A 23,208-nucleotide genomic window follows, 5' to 3' on the forward strand; every position below is an offset into this window, starting at 1 on the left:
TTGCTTCTGTTTCTATTTTGTTCATTAATTTATTGTGTTCATTTGATTACACATATAAGTGAGTTCATCTGATATTTGTGTTTCACTGACTGGCTTATTTCACTTAGTATAATATTTTCCAGGTCTACCCATGCTGTTGTAATAGGTGAGAATTCCATCTTTTTTACTGCTGCATAGTATTCCATTGTGTAAATGTATTTACAGCTTTTTTATTCACTTACCTAGTAATGGGCACTTAGGCCATTTCCAGGTCTTAGTTATTATACATAGTGCTGCTATTAATATAGAGGTGCATATATTATTTTGTATTGGTGTTTCAGGATCCTTAGCATTTATATTGTTTCTTGATTGCAATACTGAGTCTTAAAATAAGTTCTGGATGCAAAACACACAGGTTTTACTTTTTATTGTAGGTTGAATTCTGAATACTCTTTATTAATTAAACAGATGGTTTAGCCTCAGACAATTTTGTGAATCCACATAGCTTGTCTCTGAGCTAAGGTTCTGACATAAATGTTTGTAAATGTTGGAAAAATTTACCATTGCATCACCCTTATAAGAAGTAAATGATTTTTCAAAAAGAACTGCTATAGGATCATGTTGTCTATGAAAAAAGAGTTTTACTTTCCCTTTTCATTCTGGATGTCTCCTTTTTTTTCTTTTCCTTTGCTTGTTAATTGCCCTAGCTATGTTCAATAGCACCAGAAAGAGAAAACATGATTTCCTTGTTCCTGAACTTGGGGAAAGTCTGCCATCATTAAGTATGATGTTAGCGGTAGTTTTTCAAAGATTTTTAAAAATCAGGTTGATTCCTTTCTACTCATACTTTAGAATTGATGTCAGATTTTGTCAAATACTATATATCTATTGGGATGATATTTATTCCCTTCTTTTTGGTTTAATATGATGAATTATTTTGATTGATTTTCACATGTTTCAGATATTACAACATTCCTGGATGGATGGTTCCTCTTGGATATGATATAATATCATTTTTTATATTGTTGGATATGGTTGGCTAAGTTGTTGTTTATAATCTTCATCTATGTCTTTTGCATGTTTATTGTAATATCTTGTCTCATTTTCATATAAAAGTGGTGCTCTCTAAATTATTACCTCCTCTTCCATTTTCTAGGAAGATTTGCATTCTACAGGTAATATTTCTGAAATATTGGGAGAATTCACTTGTGAAGCTACCTGGGTCCATTTCCTTTTTTTCCTTTTTGTGAAGATTTGAAAACTCTAAGTTCACTTTGTTTAATTGAGATAGCTATTTGGTTTATCTGTTTCATTTTGTTTGAATTTTAGTAGGTTACATCTTTTAAGGAATTTGTTCATTTCATTCAAGTTGTTGCATTGATTGGTGTCAAGTTATTTACCATATTCCCTTATTCACCTTTTTATATTTATAGAATTTGTGGTGACATTTCCTTTCTCATTCTTGATATTGGTACTTTTTGTCTTCTCTCTTTTTTTTCCCTATTCATTTTGGCTAAAAGTTTATCAATTTTACTCATATTGTCAAAGATCCGCTTTTGTCTTTGTTTCTTTATCATTCTGCAGCATCATTTGATTGAATGATACCCTTAGTATTACATTTATTTATTTAAAAAATTTAGGTATACTCAACATACAATATTATATTACTTTTAGGTGTACAACATAGTGACTCAGCATATGTGTATAGCTTGTGAAATGATCATCACAATGAGTAGTAATTATCTGTCACTCTACAAAGTTATTACAGTATTATTTATTTATTTACTATGTTGTATATTTTATATCCCTGTGATGTATTTATTTTATAATTGTAAGTTAGTTCCTCTTAATCCCCCTTACCTGTTTTGCCCATCCCCCCCATGACACTCCCCTCTGGCAGTTGTCAGTTTGTTTTTGGTGTTTATGAGTCTTTTGTTTTATTGGTAAATTTGTTTTGTTTTTTACGTTCCACATATAAGTGAAATCATATGACATTCTCTGGACTGATTTCATTTCATATAATTCTCTATAGGTCTATTTACATTGTCACAAATAGCTACATTTTATTCTTTTTTATGGTTGAATAATATTCCATTGTATATATGTATCACATCTTCTTTATCAATTCATCAATTGGTGGACACTTAGACTTATTTCCATATCTTGGTTTTTGTAAATAACACTGCAGTGATCATAGGGTCGCATATATCTTTTCTAAACAGTGTTTGTTTTTTTTATTTCTTCAGATAAATAGTCAGAAATGGGATTGCTGGATCATATGGTAGTTTTATTTTTAATTTTGGGGGGAACCTCCATATTGTTTTCCGTAGTGGCCGCACCAGTTTATCCCACCAAAGTGCACAAAGATTTCCTTTTATCTACTTCTTTACCAACACCACTGGCTGTTCTTTTTCTGTTTTTCTGCTTTCTATTTAATTGACTTATACCTTAGTTTTTATTATTTCCTTCTACATTGTTTAGGCTTAGTTTGTACCAATTTTTCTCCTTTCTTCATGTGGAAGCTAAGATTATTGATTTGAAAACTATCTTCTTCTAATACAGGCATTTAATGCTATGAATATCCCTGATTGCTCTTTGGCAACATTTCATACTTTTAATATACTATTGTGTCTTCATAATCATTTAGTTCAAAATACTTTTCTTTGATCTATAGGTTATAGAAGGGTGTTACTTAGTTTCTTAAATTTATGGCATTTTTCTCTAGGTAGTCAATTTTTGAGTCATAATTTAATTCCATTTTGGCTGAGAATATTTATTTTATTATTTTATTTTTTATGTTCATGTATACATGTTATGTGGCCCATAGTATAGTATATCTTGGTAAATGCTTCCTGTGTACTTCATAAGAATATGTATTTTATTATTGGTTGGAGTGGTATACGAGGGAGGACCCCCCAAAAAACCAGAATTATCTTCTGGATGGCGGACCTCTTGGAGTACAGTCTTCCCTTGCTAGATGAGTGTTCTAGGAACCCATCTGTTTCAGGGTACCAGCTGGCATTGCTAGTACACTGACTGAGAGGCTGTGTTTGGCTTCAGTGAATTTTTTTTGAAGACTCTTTCAATGTTTTTGCCCATTTCATGGTGGGTGATTTATGTCATGAGCATCTGATCATGATATAGTCTTTCCTGTAAGTCAGCTGGCCAACTGCTCAGCTAGCTGCCTACTGAGCAGCCCAGCACCAAGGAATAGATTAGAGTCACACACAGTAAATATGCTGCTATTCACTTTACTTTTATTGAATGCAGGTTCACTCAAAGTAGAACATCAACATACATTAGTATCCTACTCACACTAACAATCTAAGAGAAATATAACACACACACACAGCAGTCAATGGGTGATAACAAACCCAAGTTCCCTCAGTCTTAGTGTGCAGATCCGGGAGACAGCACAGTGGGCAAGGGAGTTGTCAGCATTTTGCAAGGAAGGAACTCCAGAGCCAGGTGGGCAGCAGGACAGGTGAAGTTCTCAGTGCAGCAAGGCAGAGCCTCTGGTGGCCATTGCTAAGGGAGATCAGTGTGGCCTGGAGCAGCACTCTGGTGTGTGGTGCTTGGTTTTCTCAGCAGTGGTCTGGAACCTGCCTCAGTTATACCTTGAAAGTGGAGTACTCCACCCTTCTGGGTCTTTTTGATAAATGTCTTGGCACCCCTGTTGCCAAGTGTGGAATTTGCCGAGGAGCCTGTGGGTGGTACATGGCTGTTCTACTTGACACTCCTGCTGGCAAGTGTGGAATATCCCCAGGAGCTTATCAATGGGTGGCCCCACTCTGCAGACACGCCTACTCTGACCAGGAGTACAGATACCTTAAGTGTGTCTTCTTGCCAGACGTCTATGTACTGACCACGTGGGCAGATATATCTCCTTGCCAGATGAATTTACTGTGAGTTAGGTAATTTTCCTCTTGAACCAAAGTGTCATGGCTGACTGATAGCCATTTTAGTTGGCATAAGTGACTCCACTTTGTTTTGTATAATTTATGCTGTCTTAATTGGACCAATGCTATCTTATTGGTCTTACTTTCTACAGTTTACGAATGCACCTGCCCACACCACACCGAATGTCTAACCATTTTTGACCAAAAACACCATGATCCCCATGCCCCACCTCTTTATTCACTCAATCACACCCTGAGCAACTTTTTTTTGTTTTCCTGAATGAAAAAAAGTCCCCAAAGGGAAACGTTTTGCCGATGTGGAAGAGGTGAAACAAAAGATGGCAGAAACACTAAAAGGTATCAAAACTGACGAGTTTAAAAACTGTTTTGAGCAGTGGGAAAAAATGTCTCGACAGGTGTATTGCGTCAAATGGAGAGTATTTTGAAGGTGACTGAAGTTTAAACATGCAAGGATAAATATACAATTTTTATAAATACATTTCCTTTCTTGGGGGTCCCCCCTCATATTGTCAGCTTGGTCCAGTTAATTAATATTGTTATTCAAATTTTTAATGTGTTTTACTGATCTTTTTGCTTGTATCAGCTATTGAGATAGGTCAATCGAAATCTCCCACTCTAATTGTGGATTTCTCTATTTCTTATAGTTTTCTCAGCTTTTTGCTTCGTGTATTTTAAGACTCTGTTGTTAAATATATAAGAAGTCAAGATTGTTATATCCTCTTGAAGACTTGACTCATTTGTCATTGTGAAGTGACCTCTATTATCCCTAGTATTATCTTTTGCTGTTATCTATTCTGATATTATATAGCCACTTCAGCTTTACTTTTATTAGTGTTTCCATGGTATATTTTTCTTAGTTTTTTACTTTTAACTTGTTTCAGTCTATTTTTGAAGTACATTTCTGATAAGCTGTGTCTAGTTAGGTCTTACTTTTTTATGTTGATCTCTACCTTTTGGTGTAGTTGGACTATATTTAATGTGATTTTTGATGATGTTAGGTTTAAATCTGTCATCTTACAGTTTGTTTTCTCCTTGTTCCCTCTGTTCTTTATTTTTTCCTTATCCTTTCTTCTGCCTTCTTTTGGATTAATTGAAAATTTTTCTTAAGATTCCTTTTTATCTTCTTTGTTGTTGTATTAGCTATAACTTTTTGTTTTATTTTATCTTTAACTTATCATAACATACCTTCAAGTTACATCATACCACTTTGTAAATAATAGGGGACCCTTGCAATAGTTACAGTGTTCCTGTCTTCTTGCTATTGTTGTGATATTTTTACTTTTGCATGTTATAAATGGCACACTCTATTTTTACTGTTTTTATTGTTTTTAAAGTCAATTATTTTTAAAACTGTAGAAAAACATTTCATATATTTTTGTACTTATCTTTTTTAGTATTCTTTATTTCATCTGATACCATTTAATTTTATATGAATGACTTTAACATTTCTTACAAGTCTGTGGGTAATACATTTAGCTCTTTTATGTCAAAAAAAGTTTTTATTTCACCTTCATTTTTAAAGGATACTTTTTGGGTGTAGAATTCTGTCTTCACAGTATTTTCCCCCTGGACTTTAACGATATTCCTCTAGTGTCATGCGAAGGAAATATCTGCTTTATTCCTTATTTTTGTTGCTCTGCACATTTTATTTTTCTTTGGCAGATTTTAGGATTTGCTTTTCATTATTGGTTTTGAGCAATTTGATCATGATGTAGTTTTTCTATTTTCCTTGTGCTTGGTGGTTTCTGAGCTTCTTATATTTGAGAGTTTATAGTTTTCATGGGTTGGGAAAACTGTCAGCCATTATCACTTCACATATGTTTACTGTCTCTGACTTTCTCTGTCCTTCGGACATCCCGCTACATGTACATTAGGCTGCTTGTACTTGTCTCACGGCCTGCAGATGCTTCAATGTTTTTCTTTTGTCTTTTTTCTCTTTCTGGGGTGGTTAGTTTTCATGGCTATGTCTATAAATTTACTAATGTTATTTTCTGAGATGTTAGTATGCCTTTAACCCCATGCAGTGTGTTTTTCATCTTAGAAATTGTAGATTTTGCCTGAATAATGTTGATTGGGTCTTAAATGTTTCATTTTCTTCTTATCACATTTACTTAAGTTTTGCAGTCTTGGTGGACTTTATCTTCCTCAATCATTTGTTCCTAGAGTTGTATGAGTTAGTTTATTCTCAGGGTTTTTTTTGGTCTTGCTATAGTCAACACTCAATTATGTTGTAGAAAATATATAGCATCTTTACTGATTTATGTACACATAGGTCCTTGTTCTTATGCCATGTAGCACTTTTTTTTCCAAAGTTAAAACATTTTTAAGAGTAAATGTAATGCATCCTAATTTTATAAAATTTAAGCATAACTATGTTGAACCATTTAGTATTGAATTAAGTGAATTTAAATATGATTTTGCTTTGATGCTTTATAGCTTACTTGAAGATATGCTGAAGTATCTGAAAAGATGTTGAAAATAACTACCTCATAGTTATGTATTCTGATGTGGCCAATTTCACTGATACTGTATGGCTAAAGGTAGAGTTTTATATTTATGAAGCCTCAAAATACCCACAATAGCATTGTGGAGGATTCTCTTACATGAGTAGAAGTCTGAATGCTTCTGCTTTATCACACATCATATTCAGGAAAAACAAACAAGACATGATGAACCACTCCACTTTATACATGCCCATGCCAGCCAGCCTAGGGAATATGAAAGGAGCTCTTTCTTCATACCCTTTTGTGACAAGAGTGGGAAACAATCTCACTTTCAGATTCTTCTTACCCTATGAGAAACACAAAAGGCTGCAAAAGGATTGGTGGATTCCATGATTATTGTAAGCCCTCACTACCCTAAGCCGATGGAGTAAGAGGGTACCTACAAGAATGGGGTGAATTAGCTGTTAAGTTTCATTCAAGCAAACATTTTTCTGTAATTGGAAGTAGATTTTCTTAAATCTCCTCTCATTTATTATGAATAGTTCCGTGATATTTTATAGCGGATTAAAATTCATTAGATCCATTGAGTTGTCTCTTCAGAGTACTTTAATTATGAAAGTAGTGAAATAAGCCCAGAAAGCAGACAGATGGTTGATTTATGTTTAAACAAATCCAAATTAAAAAAAAATGAACACAACTTTCTACAGGCTATTTTAGTTTATTTCTTCATTTTAAATCTACCAAGAATGGAAACTAGGCTTCTTATTCAATAATGTCTATATCTTGGAGATTTTTCAAAATCAAAATTGCATATGGCTGATGTATGGAGGTCCTCTAGAAAAATATTCTGAAGTTCGAATTTATCTGTCAGTTCAACATACAGAAGGAATAAATGCATTTTGGACACAGGACTTGCTAAAGACCAAAGGAGAGTTTAAGCTGCGTTTGTTCATCATTAATTCTATTGAAAGTGACCTAAAAGTGAGTTGTTTTTTGGACCGACTTATTAGCACATAATATATTAGCAACTAACTAACTTATGGTATGAGTGCTTTTCACTGCATGGAACATAACGTGATAGGAACTTTACAAGGTCATAAAGAGTAATGGCACTTTTACTTATTAATCTAATTTGCATTTGGTTAAAGTTGTAGAAATTGGAGTGATAGTTATAATATTCTCATTAAATACTAAAATATTATGTGGGATGGAATATGCTCCATGATTTATTTTTATTCTGGAGGTAACTTCCTAAAAGTAAAATGCAAGCATAATTATTTGATTTGACCCCCCACCCCCCACTTCACTTAGTTTTATTAAATAAAGCTAAGTTTCACATACAGAGAGGTTAAGAGAAGTTAAATCCTTCTGCTGATTTTCCCCTATACTTTATAGGTGATCTCCTTAACAATATTAGTTTTGGATTTGATTACTAGAAAGATGATATAAACAGATAAAGAAGGTAAAATTTTAATCTTCCTATAACTTTTAACTTTTAAAGAATTTTATTTGTTTAAATTTATTTTAAAATAAGAACTATAGCAATTTATATATTTTCTTGTTGTGTTTCAGGCACTTTTAATTGTATTAGGAATACTGTAGATAACAGAGCATGCAAAACTCTCTGCTTCCATCAGGCTTACATTTTAGAGCAGAAGATTGCTAATTAATAAAAAATAAGTGGAACATAGTATATTGGGTGGTAATAATTACAATGGAGAAAACACTGTAGGTAGATAGGATGTTTAGGGGAATGATCACATTAGTTGTCATGGAGAACTGACAACTTTTGAATGAAGAGTGAGGGAGGCGAGGGAGTGATACATGTGGTTTTATGGGGGCAAAGAGCACTCCAGACAGAGGGAGTAGCCAAAACAGTCACTGAGATGGCATCATGTCTGTCGTATTTGAGAAGTATTATAGTCACTTGTGTGGCTGGAACTAAAGGATTGATAAAGGAAATAAGTGGAGGTATGGGATTAGATCAGAGAGAAAGAATGATAGTGGTGGCAAGGGAGGTATGGATTATGTAGGATCTTGTTAGTACTTTAAAATCCTTTTCCCTGAGTGAGATAGGAAGCCATTGGTGGGTTTTGAGCAGAGGAATGATATGAACTAACATTTTTACAGGACAATTCTGGTAGCCTGTTGAAATAGATAGTCTGAGGGTGGAGGAGGGATGGAAGTAAGGACACCAGTTGTTTCCAGGCTATTGCACTAACCCAGGCAAGGGCTTGTGCTGGTTTGGACCTAGCTGGTAGTAGCAGAGGTGATTAGGAGTGTCCAAATTCTGTATCTACAATTGATTCTTGGTATTTATGGTATTTATGCTCTATAGTATTATTGTGAACACTAAATTAGCATTAACTGAGCACTGAATCAGTGCCCTTAGTGGATATAACATAAGGGGTTAGGTAGGCCCCTGTAAGCAGGGTCACATTTTTGACAGTTGACTAATACATCACCAGTGTAACAAACAGTATATTTGTTTTATGTGTGTTTCTGTTTAAAGACACTTTATTTAATATACATTGTTGAATCATTAACATTGAACTCACAGTGTTATAACTCATGACTAAAACTATCATATTTTCTCTGTAAGACACATTGCATCCATTTTGAGCATAACAGTACTAAACAGTACTTCAGCACTATGTTCAAGGGCTATTTTAAACAGCAAAATATTGAACAGAAAGTACAAAAGATGCAAAAAAATGAAACTAAATAGACTATAAACAGGACAGTTTATACAGTAGGAGAGATGAAACAAAAAAGTACAGAGGCTCTTTACACTTACATAATTCCAAACTCAGAGTCACGACGTACAAAACCGGTGAGCATGCAGTGAAGTTTTTCTCCTAGTCATTACCCACCTTTCTCAGTTGGTAATGTGTGTGACTCCTTTACTGCTCTGTGTGTGTGCATGTGTATGATTGACTTGGAAGGCAATGTGTATTGAATTTTGGCTTACAAATGAATGTTAGGCAGTAGGAAAATTCAGAAAAATGGAATCCATGAAAATTGAGGGTCAACTGTATATTGAAAATAAAGCTTAAAAGACTTGCTGATGAATTGGATGTACTATGAGAATAAGAAGTCAAAGATGATTCCCACATTTTTGGCCTGAGTAACTGAAAAATGACATTGTTAACTGAGATGGAAAAGAATGGAGAAGGAACAGATTTGGAAGTAAAGATTAAGAGTGTGGTTTTAAGATTTTTATTGGACATGTAAGTGGAGATGTCAACTTTCTACCTGGACCGCTGGTTCTGGGGAGTTTCTGGGAGAGGTCTGAGACAAAACTATAAATCTGACTGTTGTATTTAAAGCCATAAGATCCGATGCCAATACCAAGGGTATTAATTATGATTGAAAACAGAAGAGTTCGAAGACTGAGCCTAGCACTGAGAAATCTGGGAAATTAGGAGGAAGAAGACCAAGATAAAAGCAAAATCTTAAAGAAGTCTTAAAGAAGTCTTAAAGAAGACCAAGATAAAAGAAAAATCAAAAGAATGTATTATTCTGGAAGCCCAGTGGGGGAGGAACTGATTTTAGGGAAAAACAAGTGATTAAGTAGGTTGAGTATCTCTAAAACAGAAGATGAGGACTAAGCATAGGTTATCAGTGACATTGACAAGAACAGTTTCAGTGGAGCAGTAGAGAAATAAGCTTAAATGGGATGGGTTTAACAAAGAATGAGAGGAAAGAAACCAGAGATAACTAGTATAGATGAATCTTTTTAGGAATTTTCAGTAAAGAGGAGAAAGATAGGAAAGTAATTAAATGAGTAGATTCAGTGGAGGATATTTTTATTTTTATTTTTTAAATTATTTTTCAAATACAGTTGTCTCCATTTTCCTGTTCCCACTTTCCCCTGCCACCCACCCCCACCTCCCACCCTCCATCCTTACCCCCTTGGCTTCCGTGGGTCCTTTATACATATTCCTTGATGACCCTTTCCCTTCTTTCCCCCACTCTCTCCCATACCCCTCCCCTCTACTCACTGTGAGTTTGTTCTTTATTTCAGTGTCTCTGGTTATATTTTACTTGCTTGTTTTGTTGATTAGGTTTTGTTTATAGGTGAGATCATATGGTATTTGTCTTTTACTGCAAGGGAGGATATTTTAAGACCACTTGTTTGCTGATGAAAATGCTCCTGTAGAAAAGGAAAAACTGGTAATGCAGCAGAATGCAGTAAGAAATCGCTGGAGCAAATATATTTGAATAGGTGAGAGAGGATGGATCTAGTACCCAAGTAAGAGAATTGGCCTTAGCTAGAACAAGGTTAGTTGGTTCATAATAGTAGTTTATGAGAGAAGGCCTGCTATATAGCCATATACAAATAAGAGGTTAGATTTGCTGGTGAGAGCTTCTGGAAGTTCTCTTAAATTGCTTATTTTTTAAAATGGTGTTCATTGACTGTTGCTAATATTGAATCAAAATTCAGGATCACAAGGTGCAGTCAGTAAGCATACAGTGAAAAGGTTTTCTCCTATCCATTACCCAGTTTTCTTCTATACAGGCAACCAGCATTGTGTCTTTCTTCTAGATAGAGTCTGTTCATCTCATGTCACTTTGAAGCCACTTCTTAAGGGATTTATTAACTTATTAGATAACATTACATATTATAGTACATTATTAGGAGTTTGAGGTTAGTTGGTTATCCATGCTAAGTAAACAGTGGCCTATATCCTCGCTCTTCTACATTATAACCTAAACGTGATGACTCTTTTGTGAGCCTTCATTTTGATCTTCTTGCCAGGCGTCTTTAGGAAGAGACTGTGACTGTGGGTCCCTCACAGAACCTAGGACACTGGGAATCTGGATAAAGATTTGAAGGAGGAATGCCCTTAACTTGTTGTCAATGTTGTTCTTCCACACACTTGACCAACCTTATAAAGTTAGAATGATATAGAATTATAGGGTATGTTTATTTTCATATTTTGGCTATCTTTATTAATATTATTGATGGTGCTAAAACATCTGCTTTGAAACATACATACTACGTTTTGTAAAATAAAATTAAAAAAATAAAAAAAATTAAAAATCCTGATGCTAAAAAAAGAGAAAGTTTTGTTGATTTTTTTTTTTAAATCTGGGAAGTCAGGATTGATATTTGAAGAATATTAAAAGAACAAATAATTGAGACTTTATATCTAGGCTAAATAATTCCTTTTGTTTTAGATTTAATGAATAGTGAGGTACTTTTGAATTTTGATCAGATTTTCACAGCTTTCCATTTTTAGCTTTTTATTTTTATATAATTCAGAGCTACAGAAATATTGAAACAATAATATTAAAATCTTAATATACCCTTCGCCTATATTCCTCCTCCCCCTTTTTTAAAACTACATTTGCTTTATCTTTTTTTCTTTCTCTGTATTTGAGAGAGGGAAAATCAAACTGTCTTCTCTATCCTTTGGAAATGTTTTTGTAATAGATTTAACTCATATTTTCTGGCTCATCTTATACTTTTCTTGCTCTAGGTCCTGCTGCATTTTCCTAAGGAACCATTATTCCTTTAGTGGAAAATAGCACTTAGAAACCAATATTTGGACACTGGGTATGCTCATTGTTAACTAGGGTGTCTTTGTTCTAGGTCCTTTCAATGGACAGACAACAAATGTATACATACACACATACATTTGTGACTATTTCTGTATCTGTCATTCTCTCTATATTAAAATTGAAGAGTTCACTTTTATACTTCTAATTTTAATCCGGCATCACAGAGTTCATTCTGTCTTTTCCTATTTGTGTATTTGCAACTTCTTTCTGATAGTGAGAAACCTGGATTCTGTTATTCACAATCTATTTAGTTATTTGATAAATCCTATAATACCAACATAATTTTAGAATTGCTAACTCATGCCTCTGAAAAAAGAAACCAACTACTGTTCAGTATTTGTTTAGAACTTTTTTTTGTCTTTAGTCTTCCATTTATTTAGTCAAATACTGTTTTCCAAAGTTACTTAGATTAATCCTTTTCTTCTTCACCCTTCTCAGTGTGGTTATAATATTCAGTGGAAATAGTTTAGTTCATTTGTTTCTGTTGTATCCCATTTTAAGTAGTTTTCCTATTGAGTTTTTAGTCTTCTTTTTTCCCTTACATTTTTAAGAATTGTAAAATATATTAAAGCAAATAAAGTTTTTCTGTTATGTATGGTGCATGTATTTTCTCCTGGTTCATTGGTTGTCATTTGACTTTGCGCGTGATGGTTTTTCCCCTGCCCTGCAAATGATGATACTCTAGCTACTGACACTGCTGTGGGAATACACTGTCTCTGTCCTAGAAGTCATTGTGTCTTCTTCCCACATTCACAAAATCGAGGCAGGCTGATTTGTTAGCTTGCAAGTAGGGTAAAAAATGTCATATTCTTCATGTTCTTGACAAAGATTTATGTCTTTTTACTCATTTATTTTCATCTTTTTTCTAAAGGATTTTGTTTTCCTTTCTTGCTTCTTTTTCCCTTCACTGTTTCTAAAGTTTCTTCATTTTAACCATTTCTGCTTCCAAAGTTTTACTTTTCTAAGAAGACCCTTACCTCTCACATGCACTTTTAAATCCTTTTCTTATAGTTAGTTCTGTAATCTACCCTTATACTTTTTTTTTAGTATTTTCAAATTTGGAGTAGACTTCTTTTTCTCTTGGTGATTTTAGATCCATCTTAAGCAAACTGCTAGTTCTCTTCTCTCTTTAGTGCTTTTTTTTTTTTTTAAAGAACAGTCCTTGGTGTCCATGAAGGCTTGAGAGAAAGGGTGAGAGATCATTTGCAAAGATTTGGTATTTATTTTTTTATTCATAGATAATTTAAAATTTGGACATTCTCTGATTATTAATTACGCTGAGAGAACAAGTTTTATTTGCTTTTCAACACCCTTTAACTTATATTTTAGATGTCATATGGGCATTCAGAATTATGCTGCTGCCCCTATCCCAGTCCCCCAGAATTCCCCCATTTACAGCTTTGTGACATTATAGAATGCAGATCTGAATATAGTATGTCATCCAATTTATAGGTTAGTAAAAGACTATGTGTCAATTGAATCCAGCAATCACTATATGCAAGGAAATGGTGTTGTATAGAGTTAGAGAGCTTGCTCTCTAAGGTAGTTTATGTTTAATTTAAAAATAAAATATTGTTATTTTATTTCCTTGAATATCTTAAGACCAGTAATACATGATGAATAACTATTTCTCGATCACTATAGCAAATATTCTTACACCAAGAAATTAAAAGTAACAAAGTAAGACTTACACCTATTATGTTTTTAGAATGCTTTATAGTAGTAGTTGATCACAAAGGTTTTTCTTAGCTCTTCCAATTCAGTGTCTTCTTCAGCCTTTGCTGTTAACTGTGCATTTTGACAATTTTCTGCCATTTGATCTCCCTCACAATTCAGCAGGTAATTTAACTCCCACGTTTATAAATTAGAAGGTAAAATTTAGATGAAATGACTTGCCTGAGTTGCACAGCTAATCAGAAGAGAAGCTAAGACAAAAACTGACTTCTTGTCAGAACAACACTGAGTAAGATAGGCCACTCCTGCATTGTTCCCACATATTATACTTGAATTTTAACTTCCATGTGAAGACAGATATGTAAACATTTGCCCCAAGTAACTCATAAGTTAAGGTAAATTTCTGTACATTTTCTTCTTACTCAGAGTAATAAGTAAAAACTGTATAGTTGAGGAGGAATGTTTGAAAGACAGGGAAAGTGTAAGTTGGTAAATGTTTAGTTATTCTAATCAGAGTTTACTTGCTGGCACTTTATTTTTATAAAATAGTCACTTCTCATTTATTATCAGGAGACTTTCCATCATGATATTTAACAAAAGGTAAACACTTCTGAAGTTTATAGTAAAAAACATTTGGCTTTCTAGACTTTCTTAATGAGTAGTCTAGCTTGTCTCTTGTGAATGTCAAACTTACATAATTGAGTTTTGCTAGCTTCATAATATTGTTTATGGCATGACATGTTGTATACACACTGTGTTATTACAGATATTAAACAGATTTGTCAACAAGTGATGGCAAAGAATTATAATTCAATCTCTTGTGAATTTCATTATGTGGCGAAGGAAAAATTGGATGGTTTACTTCCTGTTAATTGGCACACAACAACTCTATGCCCTGCTCAATGCCTCTCATTAAAAAACAAAACAAAACAAAAGCATACATAAATAAAGGTATAATTCTGTATCTGTTGATAAGAATTTATTCACTCTGTGTACTTTGTGTTTGTTTCCAGCTCAAATGTAGTTATTTAAAAGCTAAGAATATATAATAGTGGTCTGAGATATTCTAAGCCAAAAAGCTTACATATTAAGAATCATATTAGGTAGCTTTGTGGTAGTAGATTTTGTTAAATGAATGGAATTTTTAATTTTATTAGTACTTTTGATTTTCACATAGTATTACTATTTCTTGAATTTTCTTATAGCCTCAATGGAACCCCAAATATTTAATTTAAAACAAATCATGAAAAAGTACAATAGAATTTTTCAAATCATACCAATTGAACATGTTTTTGAAACTTTTTTCCTCTTTCAAGAGAGGAAGAGTGGCAGGGTAATTGATCATGTGAATGTACCAAGTACACCTTATAACCAAATGCACAAGAGTATGTGAGCTGTAGAGTACAAAAACAAACACTCCCCAAATCCCTATGAAAGCATACCCCCAAATTCAGTTTTAAGTCCAATGCTGTTTTTAAATAACTTATTATTTTAATGTAATGGAATCTGCCTTGGATGTTCTCCGAGGCATTTAAATTTTTTTTTTCCAAATTGTGCTAATGACCACTCATAATTAGATTTGGCTATAACAGCCTTCTTCAGCTTATTTGTCATACACTATGTCTGATAAAAAAGTATCTTAGAACTTCTTAAATTTTCTAATGTTAATTTGGATTATAATATCTTAGTGAGCTGAGTATTACGTATTAGTGAATCATTCTGCACCAGCTAGAAAGACAGATGGGTAGCGTGCAGCTTAAAAATCTGTGTAAATAGGAGGACAGATGGGTGGTTTAAATGTTTTAAACGTCTCCATGAAAATGTACCTGTGGAGAGTGTGATTCCTGAAGTTACATACTAAAAAAATCCAATTCATAATTAGGAATAATAGAGTCTATATAAAAAGTAATATTTAAAAAATAACAAACTATGGAATTCATTGAATTCACTAGTTATACTTTTACACTTGTAAAAAATGTAAGAAATTAGAACACAATATTATAATATTTTTGCCTGATATATGCTTACTTTATTGTCTTATTATCAACATTTGGACTCTAGAAAACTTTTTTATTATTTGGAATCAATTTATCTTCATTAGGGAAATGACCTTTTGGACTGGCTGTTGTTAGCATTTGTCAAATTTCAAGTAACAGAAACTTAAAGTAACTTAGAAATGGTAAATGCAAAAAAACCCCCCAAACCAAAAACCTCTAAAGAGCCTTAGAAAGGACTTTGGCAGCTTCCACAGTAGGTGTTTAGGGACTTTCACTCTTTTTCAGGCATTAGTGTGACTTAGCTCCTAGCCAAAGGACTGGTTTCTTATAGTAATTGAATAGTAGGGGGAAGTATTCATGAGAGCATTAAAAATCACTTGTAATTAGTATTATTGAACTGGTTTATTAACTGCTAAATTAAAAAATCACTGCTGTCATTTAGAGAGAGATAAAATGTCTCTAGTGATTTATATTAACTGAGGCAAAAACCTGTTGGTTTCAGAATGAACATTAAAAAATTCAAAATTAATATATAATAGAATTTTGAAAAAATCACAGAGCATTCTTTATATAAGGGGAAAAATTATTTCATGAAATTTTATTTCTATTTTATACATAAAAATTTATATGATTATTTACTGGTTAATGCAATAAAATATATCATCTAAATATATTATCCTGTGGGTCAGTTGTAGTCAAAAAGTGAGAAAACTCCTTTCATTAGTGGCTAGTGATTTTTTTTTTTGATTCCTTCAGATAGAACTGAATTAATATATTTGCTCCTATTCCCCCACCTACTATTAGAACTCCTCTCCATTCAGTAGTGAGAGGGGTTAGGAAGGATACTTTTATAAAGTTAAATAGGATATCTAGGGCAACATTTTGTGAATAACTTTAACAATTATTAGTATCACTAGGAGTAAGAAACTTGCTAATGGAGTATTGCTAGAGATTTCTGATCTGTAAAACAATTATGTGCAGCTCCCTAGGAGAAGTGAGTGATGTTTCTGGTACTTGGAAGCACTCGATCTGTTGGTAGTAGAGACATACCAGTCTGCTAGACAGGTTTGCTTCTTTTTTCACCAGCTGAATGTAGTCACTATACCACAGAATTAAGAGGGTGATGAGAAAATCAAGGGAGTTCTTCTGTTGTTCTGCCTGGGCATGGTTTAAGGGTCTGAGGCCTCCCCTCTCTGCAAAAACCCTGATTTTTTTTCTCTGGTTTTAGTTCTGGGGAATGTTTTTCTAATCCCTATAAATAATGAATACTCAGGTGCTGAACCTAAACAGAATGGCAGCAGAGGAGAGCCTCTGGTGTCAGAAATTCTCAACCTAAGATTTATTTTGGGGAGAGGATTCACTTGGAGGACTCTCCTTGGAAAGAGGGCAAAAATTAATAAATATTTTCAAAAGTTTACTCCCTAAATGTAAGTAATTGGCAAGAAATCCTTGTGTAGTTTATATCAAAATTAAACATCTTCTTGAAAATTGTATTTGTTTATATAGTATTCATTTATATTATTAATCTGTGGATATTTTCTGAATGATTTTAGTAAAGGAACCACAAAACGTTTTATTTCATGATACTGTCATTATCTCCTAGGCTTGTCCCACATCTTGTCTAAATTTCCCTGATTGATTTCCCTAAAATTGCCTTGCTTATGTGGACATGTTTTCTTCACTTTCTCAAAATTTGCTTTCCTTGAGCTTGTCTCCTTGCCTATGTATCATTGCATATTCTTTCTATGTTTTTACTCAGTAGTCCAAATCACTATACCTTAATGTCAAGGACATTACTGAATTTTCAAATACTGAATTCCCAGTGCCCAACACAATTCCTGGTGGTGATAAGCTAATAATATTCATTGAATGAAAGGAAAGAAGAAAGGGAGGAAAAGAGGGTGAAAGGGTGAGAGGGGACAATTATCATCTCTTCTGTCTTTCTTATACTTTTCAGACTTGCCTCATCTCTTAAGGTCTGTTTTCTCTGCAAAGTGTTGTCTGACTTCCCTTGTCTTTGTTGCTATCTCAAACACAGATTTTAAAATTTAACATTATTTTCAAACTTTCTTGTTTTATTGGTGATATAATTTTATATGCACTGCTGTTTCAATTTGGTATAAGCTGCTTGAACAAGAAGGGTCACGTATCTGTACAATTTTACCAAAAAACTGTACATTATTCTTCATTCACCAAACATTTACTGTAATGCATGCCTCATTCAGAGCAGCTCAGTGTAAAGTATGGGTAAAGCATTAAACTGTTTTTCCAGTTCTGATAATAAAATGAACATGGTCAACAGGATCTACTGAAAAAGAAGAAAAAAGAAAGAGTACTTTGCATAGAGCTAAGTACATAGTATGTGTTCAATAACTTTTGATTATCCATAAAATGTGTGAAATAATATAAAATAGTGGTGACTCAGTTTGCATACAGAGACAATAAAACTTTTCTATTATCTCTTTTATAACTTCAATGATTTTTTCAGGGAAAGAAACTGAAAAGGCCAAGGAACGATACGACAAAGCTACAATGAAACTTCATATGTTGCATAATCAATATGTATTGGCATTGAAAGGGGCACAGCTTCATCAGAGTCAGTATTATGACACCACACTTCCTCTGCTTCTGGACTCCCTACAAAAGATGCAGGAAGAAATGATAAAAGCACTGTAAGTCACATTTTATATTTGACATAAAATCCCATCATAAAGTGATTTTCCTTATCAACCTAGACCAATGGGTGTTTCAGACCTGTTTTACCTTGATTCTTCTTGATTTTTAGTTCTGGTATCCCTTTAATTTATGCTTAATTTCCCCAAACCTTTTCAGGCTTTAGGAAAGTCTTTTTTTAAAGGCTCATTTTTAAAATTTGTTATTTTTTTAAATATATATTTTTTTAATGTAAGACTTTTCCTAAACCTTCCAGCCAAGACTTGCTCCTCTTTTTGTATTTTTTTTTGTTTTTGTTTTGCTTCAATTAGCTGGAAATTTATATGAAAAAAATTGATTAGTTGACAAGTGTTAAGTGGATGTCTATCTTCACAGGATTGGGTATTTAAGTTTTGAGCAACAGAAAAACCTGAAGGAAAGAATATTTTGAAGTTTATTTTCCATCTTCTTGTAGAATGAGATTAAAATCAACAAATATTTATTAAAATTCTACTGTATGTAAAGTATATTGAATATGGAAATGAGTGGGCCACAATTTTTGCCTTCAAGGAGCCAATAACAGTATACTGTGGTTAAATGCACATGTATACCATACATATCGATTCAGGACAACAGGAAAAGATATGCCACCCTTTAGTAGACTTTATTTCCTTATTAGCTGGTGTAGGTGATCCCCCATTTTCCCCACTGGAAGATAAATGAAGTGTTTGTAGTCAACTTAAATATGTAAACCTTTAAGGTTGTTGATAAAAATAGTGAAATGCCTACTTAAAATATTTAACTTAAAGATTCAATTATATTTACTTAAAATTAGATGTTGTTGATTCAGAAATATTTATTTTCCTATTCTCGTAATAAATCAATATTTTTCAAACTCTTCACATAAATCTTCAGTAATGGTATCATCATTGTCACTAGAATATCTTTTTGAGATATATAATGATTTCCCACAGCATATTATTTTTATTTTCTAAGAAATTGGTTCACAAGTAGCATTTAAAAACTTCAGGCATGGTGATATCAGTGAAACTGCATCCCATGTCACAGGTATTCATACAACATTGGGAGACTTCGTCCCCACCACCTGCCATGTGTCTTTAAAGGTGATTATTAATGATCCCATTATAATGACTTACTATATTGCTGTATTAGAATTATCTAGACAGGCTTATTTACATTTCTGTCATTTACTACTTTGAATTATTAGGTCATAGCCCCAGTAATATTTACTAAATCCTCATTAAATTTCTCTGCCCTCCCCCCTTTTAAAAAATTGTGTCTGGTGATTTCTATAATCATTCCAAACTAGCATTGCTTAAAGTTTAAATCTATTTTTTCTACCCAAACATTATTTTGCTATTTAAAATTAAGTGATAGTAGTTAATAATAAGAGAAATTTTGTAGTGGTTTTAGAAAAGAAAAACAAACAATGCCTTATATTTATTTGGGCATATGCAGGATAAACTTGTCTGTCCACACGTTGTTGAAGCCAGTAATGAATTAATGGTATAGCATTCTTAAGTAGGGATTAAGTCTTTACAACAGAATAGTTTTTCCTTTTGCATTTATTAGGTAACACTAAAAAAAAAATTGTGACATTTTTGCTGCTGACTGGAGGCCAGGAGAATATATCTAGATGTCATCGAAGGTCAGAGTTGAGGCCCAGGAGCAAGAGAAGAACTAAATGGGAGGGCTTGTGTGGAAGTGACAGATACTAGAAAGAAACATTAAAGAGACCGTTGTGGGCCCATGGTTCCATGTAATGGAATCCAGCATTTCTATGATATTATTGAGAAACAGAAAGTGATCAACACTGACCTTATGTTTAGGCGTCTTAAATACAGGTTAGAAATGGTAATGCCTTATTTTAGATAATTTGCAGATATTATACTTTATCAAATGTAAGTTGCTTATTTGTACATTTGTGTAATCCCTTTACTATCCAAGTATATGAAAAAAAGGTGGTACATAAAACCACCATTTGTAAATACTGTTATTACATTTCTTATGTCTATTGTTATGAATCCTTTTTGTCTCTGTGTTTTTGTTGACAAACTTAAAAATGTTGTAAAATTTTATTTTTGTTTTCAGAAAAGGCATATTTGATGAATACAGCCAAATAACTAGTCTTGTTACTGAGGAAATAGTAAATGTCCATAAAGAGATTCAAATGTCGGTTGAGCAGATAGACCCTAGCACAGAATACAATAATTTTATAGATGTTCACAGGTATGTATGTTTTCATTCTTCTTTGAGTATTGATTACAGTATTATTTTTTTCTATCATATAATATTTAACCAAATTAAATAAGAAATATTGAAGTGCTATTAGGACATTATATATTTCAGATTAATTTGCCTGCTTTTAATTATCATATTTAACATGTATAATGTACACACACATTTTTTGCCCAAATTTTTGGGAAAAAACTTTCATTTTAATTTTTAATTAATTAATTGATTTCTATTTAGAAACAAAACTTATTATATTCAAGGGTATTATTTTCCACACAGATATCATTATGGCTTTCTAGAATTATACTTTTAACATATAAGCATAAATAAAAGAATTAAAAACATTTATATAGATATTGAATTAGTACTATCCATATCTAATGCGCATTTTTAATTTTCCCTCAAAAATTCAGGCAATAAGTGTATATAAATGGCAAATTATGGTATTTTCAAATTCCTTTCTCCCTGAAGATAACTATTTATATTATAATCTTTAAAAATGTGTCAATTGTCACTACATCATTTCTTAAGCCCATATTTAATCCATGAAATTATATTTTTTAACATTTCTATAATAATGATACTCTGCCTTTGTACATTAAGCTTTATAATATACCAGTTACTTTTCCATACATTCATCTTATTTTATACTCATTACTATTGTGTCAGGAATAAAACCAGTTAATATCCACATTCTATAAAAGAGGAAATTAAGGCTAAAATTACATGACCAGATCTTTGATGCCTAGGATTTAATTTTATTTATTCTATTTAAGTTTACTCTACTTTGTTAATATAATTTTTGATGAGAAAAAATATTCTGCCTTTGGTATACTAAAATAAATTATGATAGGATATTCATATTGATCAAAATTATTTGGCATGCTTCACTAGAACTTCAGCTGCTAAAGAGCAAGAAATTGAGTTTGATACTTCCTTACTAGAAGAAAATGAAAATCTTCAGGCAAATGAGATTATGTGGAATAATTTAACAGCAGAAAGTTTGCAAGTAATGTAAGTATTTGGAAAGCCTGAACAGTTTAAATATTAGCATTATTATAATATTTATAGCTGTACATTCTGAGATTTAAAATACCAATTTTTGTTTTTTACAAGTTATGAAAAATAATAAGTTTTTGGTCAGAATGAAATGTTTTGAAAACTGTGTTAACTTTTACTCATTATCCACTAATTTTGGTAATTTTGAAAATCAAAATTCTGTGTGATATATTCATTTAGTTATTACTAATATCTTATATTGGCACAATGCTTTATTCTTTTCAAAACTTATTTTTTAAACCTATTTCATCCTCAAAACTTATTGGCAGAACCATTTTGGAAATGAGGAGACTGACTGTTGGTGGTAAGAGACTTGTAGATGTCAGCAGTGTTTAGTACAAAATTTGACTCATAATTGTTATTTTAAAGCAGAGATGTCTTCTATTATAGGCTAGCAAATGAATTCCTTCTTCACTTTATTGTTGCTATTTCATACAATTTTAAAGGAGTTTTGAGAAATCTTAATGTGTATTTTTAGTCCTTTTAAAGTATTAAAGCCTATTAATAGTACATTTATTAATTGGAAAATACAATTAAGCCATTCTACTTTTAAATATTTAACTTGCCTCTTGATTTTTTTCAGGAAACTTAAATCTATTAATAAGCACTGTATGTAATTGTTTCTCTGTCAGAACCACAATTAGAAATGATTATTCACCCATTTTCTCTTTAATATTAAGCATGTTATATTATCAGGCCTGTTGGAAGTTTACCTGAAAAGAGTTCAGCCAAAATTTCCATCTAATAAAATTGATCTCCTTTCTCTTGGTCAGTAACTAGTATAGATAAGTAACTGAATGGTAGGATCCTGGGACTAGCTCTTGGACAGGGGTAAGATATCTTTAAAAAGTTGGCCTGATGGGATTGAGGAAACTAACCAATGATTGTTGAATCACCTATAGAAGATGAAGTCTTAATAATTATGGAGGATTGACTGTGGATGAGAGGAATGGAGGCATGGGAGTACCTGCATTAGAAGGTTTTCCCTGGCAACCATATTGGGATTCTTGAAGCTGTTCCCCAAGCTTTGAAGCACTTCACAGTAGCTGTACTTTGGTTTTAGATGTACTGTTATATTGTCAGTTATCTCTACAACAGTGGTTCTCAGCCTGGGTGAATTTTGTCCCCTGAGGAAATTTGACAATATCTGAAGACATTTTTGTTTATGAGGTGGGAAAGTGTTACTGATATCTAGTGGGTAGAAGCCATGGAAGCTACTGAACATCCTTCAGTCACAGGACAGCCTCCTACAATTACCTGGTGAAAAATGTCAGTAGTGTCGAGGTAGAGAAACTCTGCTCCAAGCAATAGGATTTAATGCCTGGCACAAAATGGACTGTAGAGTTTGTGACTTCTTGTGCAGTGACAAATTCCATTTCTTAATTCCTGTGCTGCTTGGTGAAGGAATATGATGTAAATTACTCCTGTTTTTTAAAATTATTATATTGTTCCCAAATAATTTATTTATTTATTCATAAAAAATATATTTATTGTGTATTTAAGTTTGTAAGGGTTAATACTTTCAAGGAGTTTACTCTAAAATTGATCAATTTATTTTAATAAACACCAACAAAGAACAAGCATATAAATTCTGGAGTGTAATGTGGTAAACTTAAAAATAGCTACCTGTTATAAGCTTAACTAAAAGAAAAGATTTTA

The 23,208-nt window shown here is 32.7% G+C and overlaps 1 protein-coding gene across 4 annotated transcripts in view; it reads left to right on the forward strand.

The window, feature by feature from the left end:
* The window catches only part of FER (FER tyrosine kinase), a 399,749-nt gene that overhangs the window by 84,690 nt on the left and 291,851 nt on the right, over positions 1 to 23,208 (forward strand). For all 4 annotated transcript variants that reach the window (XM_045837886.1, XM_045837888.1, XM_045837887.1 and 1 more), the window contains 3 exons: positions 18,071 to 18,254; positions 20,347 to 20,484; positions 21,385 to 21,504. In XM_045837886.1, the coding sequence (XP_045693842.1) occupies positions 18,071 to 18,254; positions 20,347 to 20,484; positions 21,385 to 21,504 (442 nt within the window). The remainder of the gene's footprint in view (positions 1 to 18,070; positions 18,255 to 20,346; positions 20,485 to 21,384; positions 21,505 to 23,208) is intronic.

This window comes from Phyllostomus hastatus, unplaced genomic scaffold (assembly GCF_019186645.2).
Source record: "Phyllostomus hastatus isolate PE091 unplaced genomic scaffold, TTU_PhHast_1.1 phas_contig_254, whole genome shotgun sequence".
Lineage (NCBI taxonomy): Eukaryota > Metazoa > Chordata > Mammalia > Chiroptera > Phyllostomidae > Phyllostomus > Phyllostomus hastatus.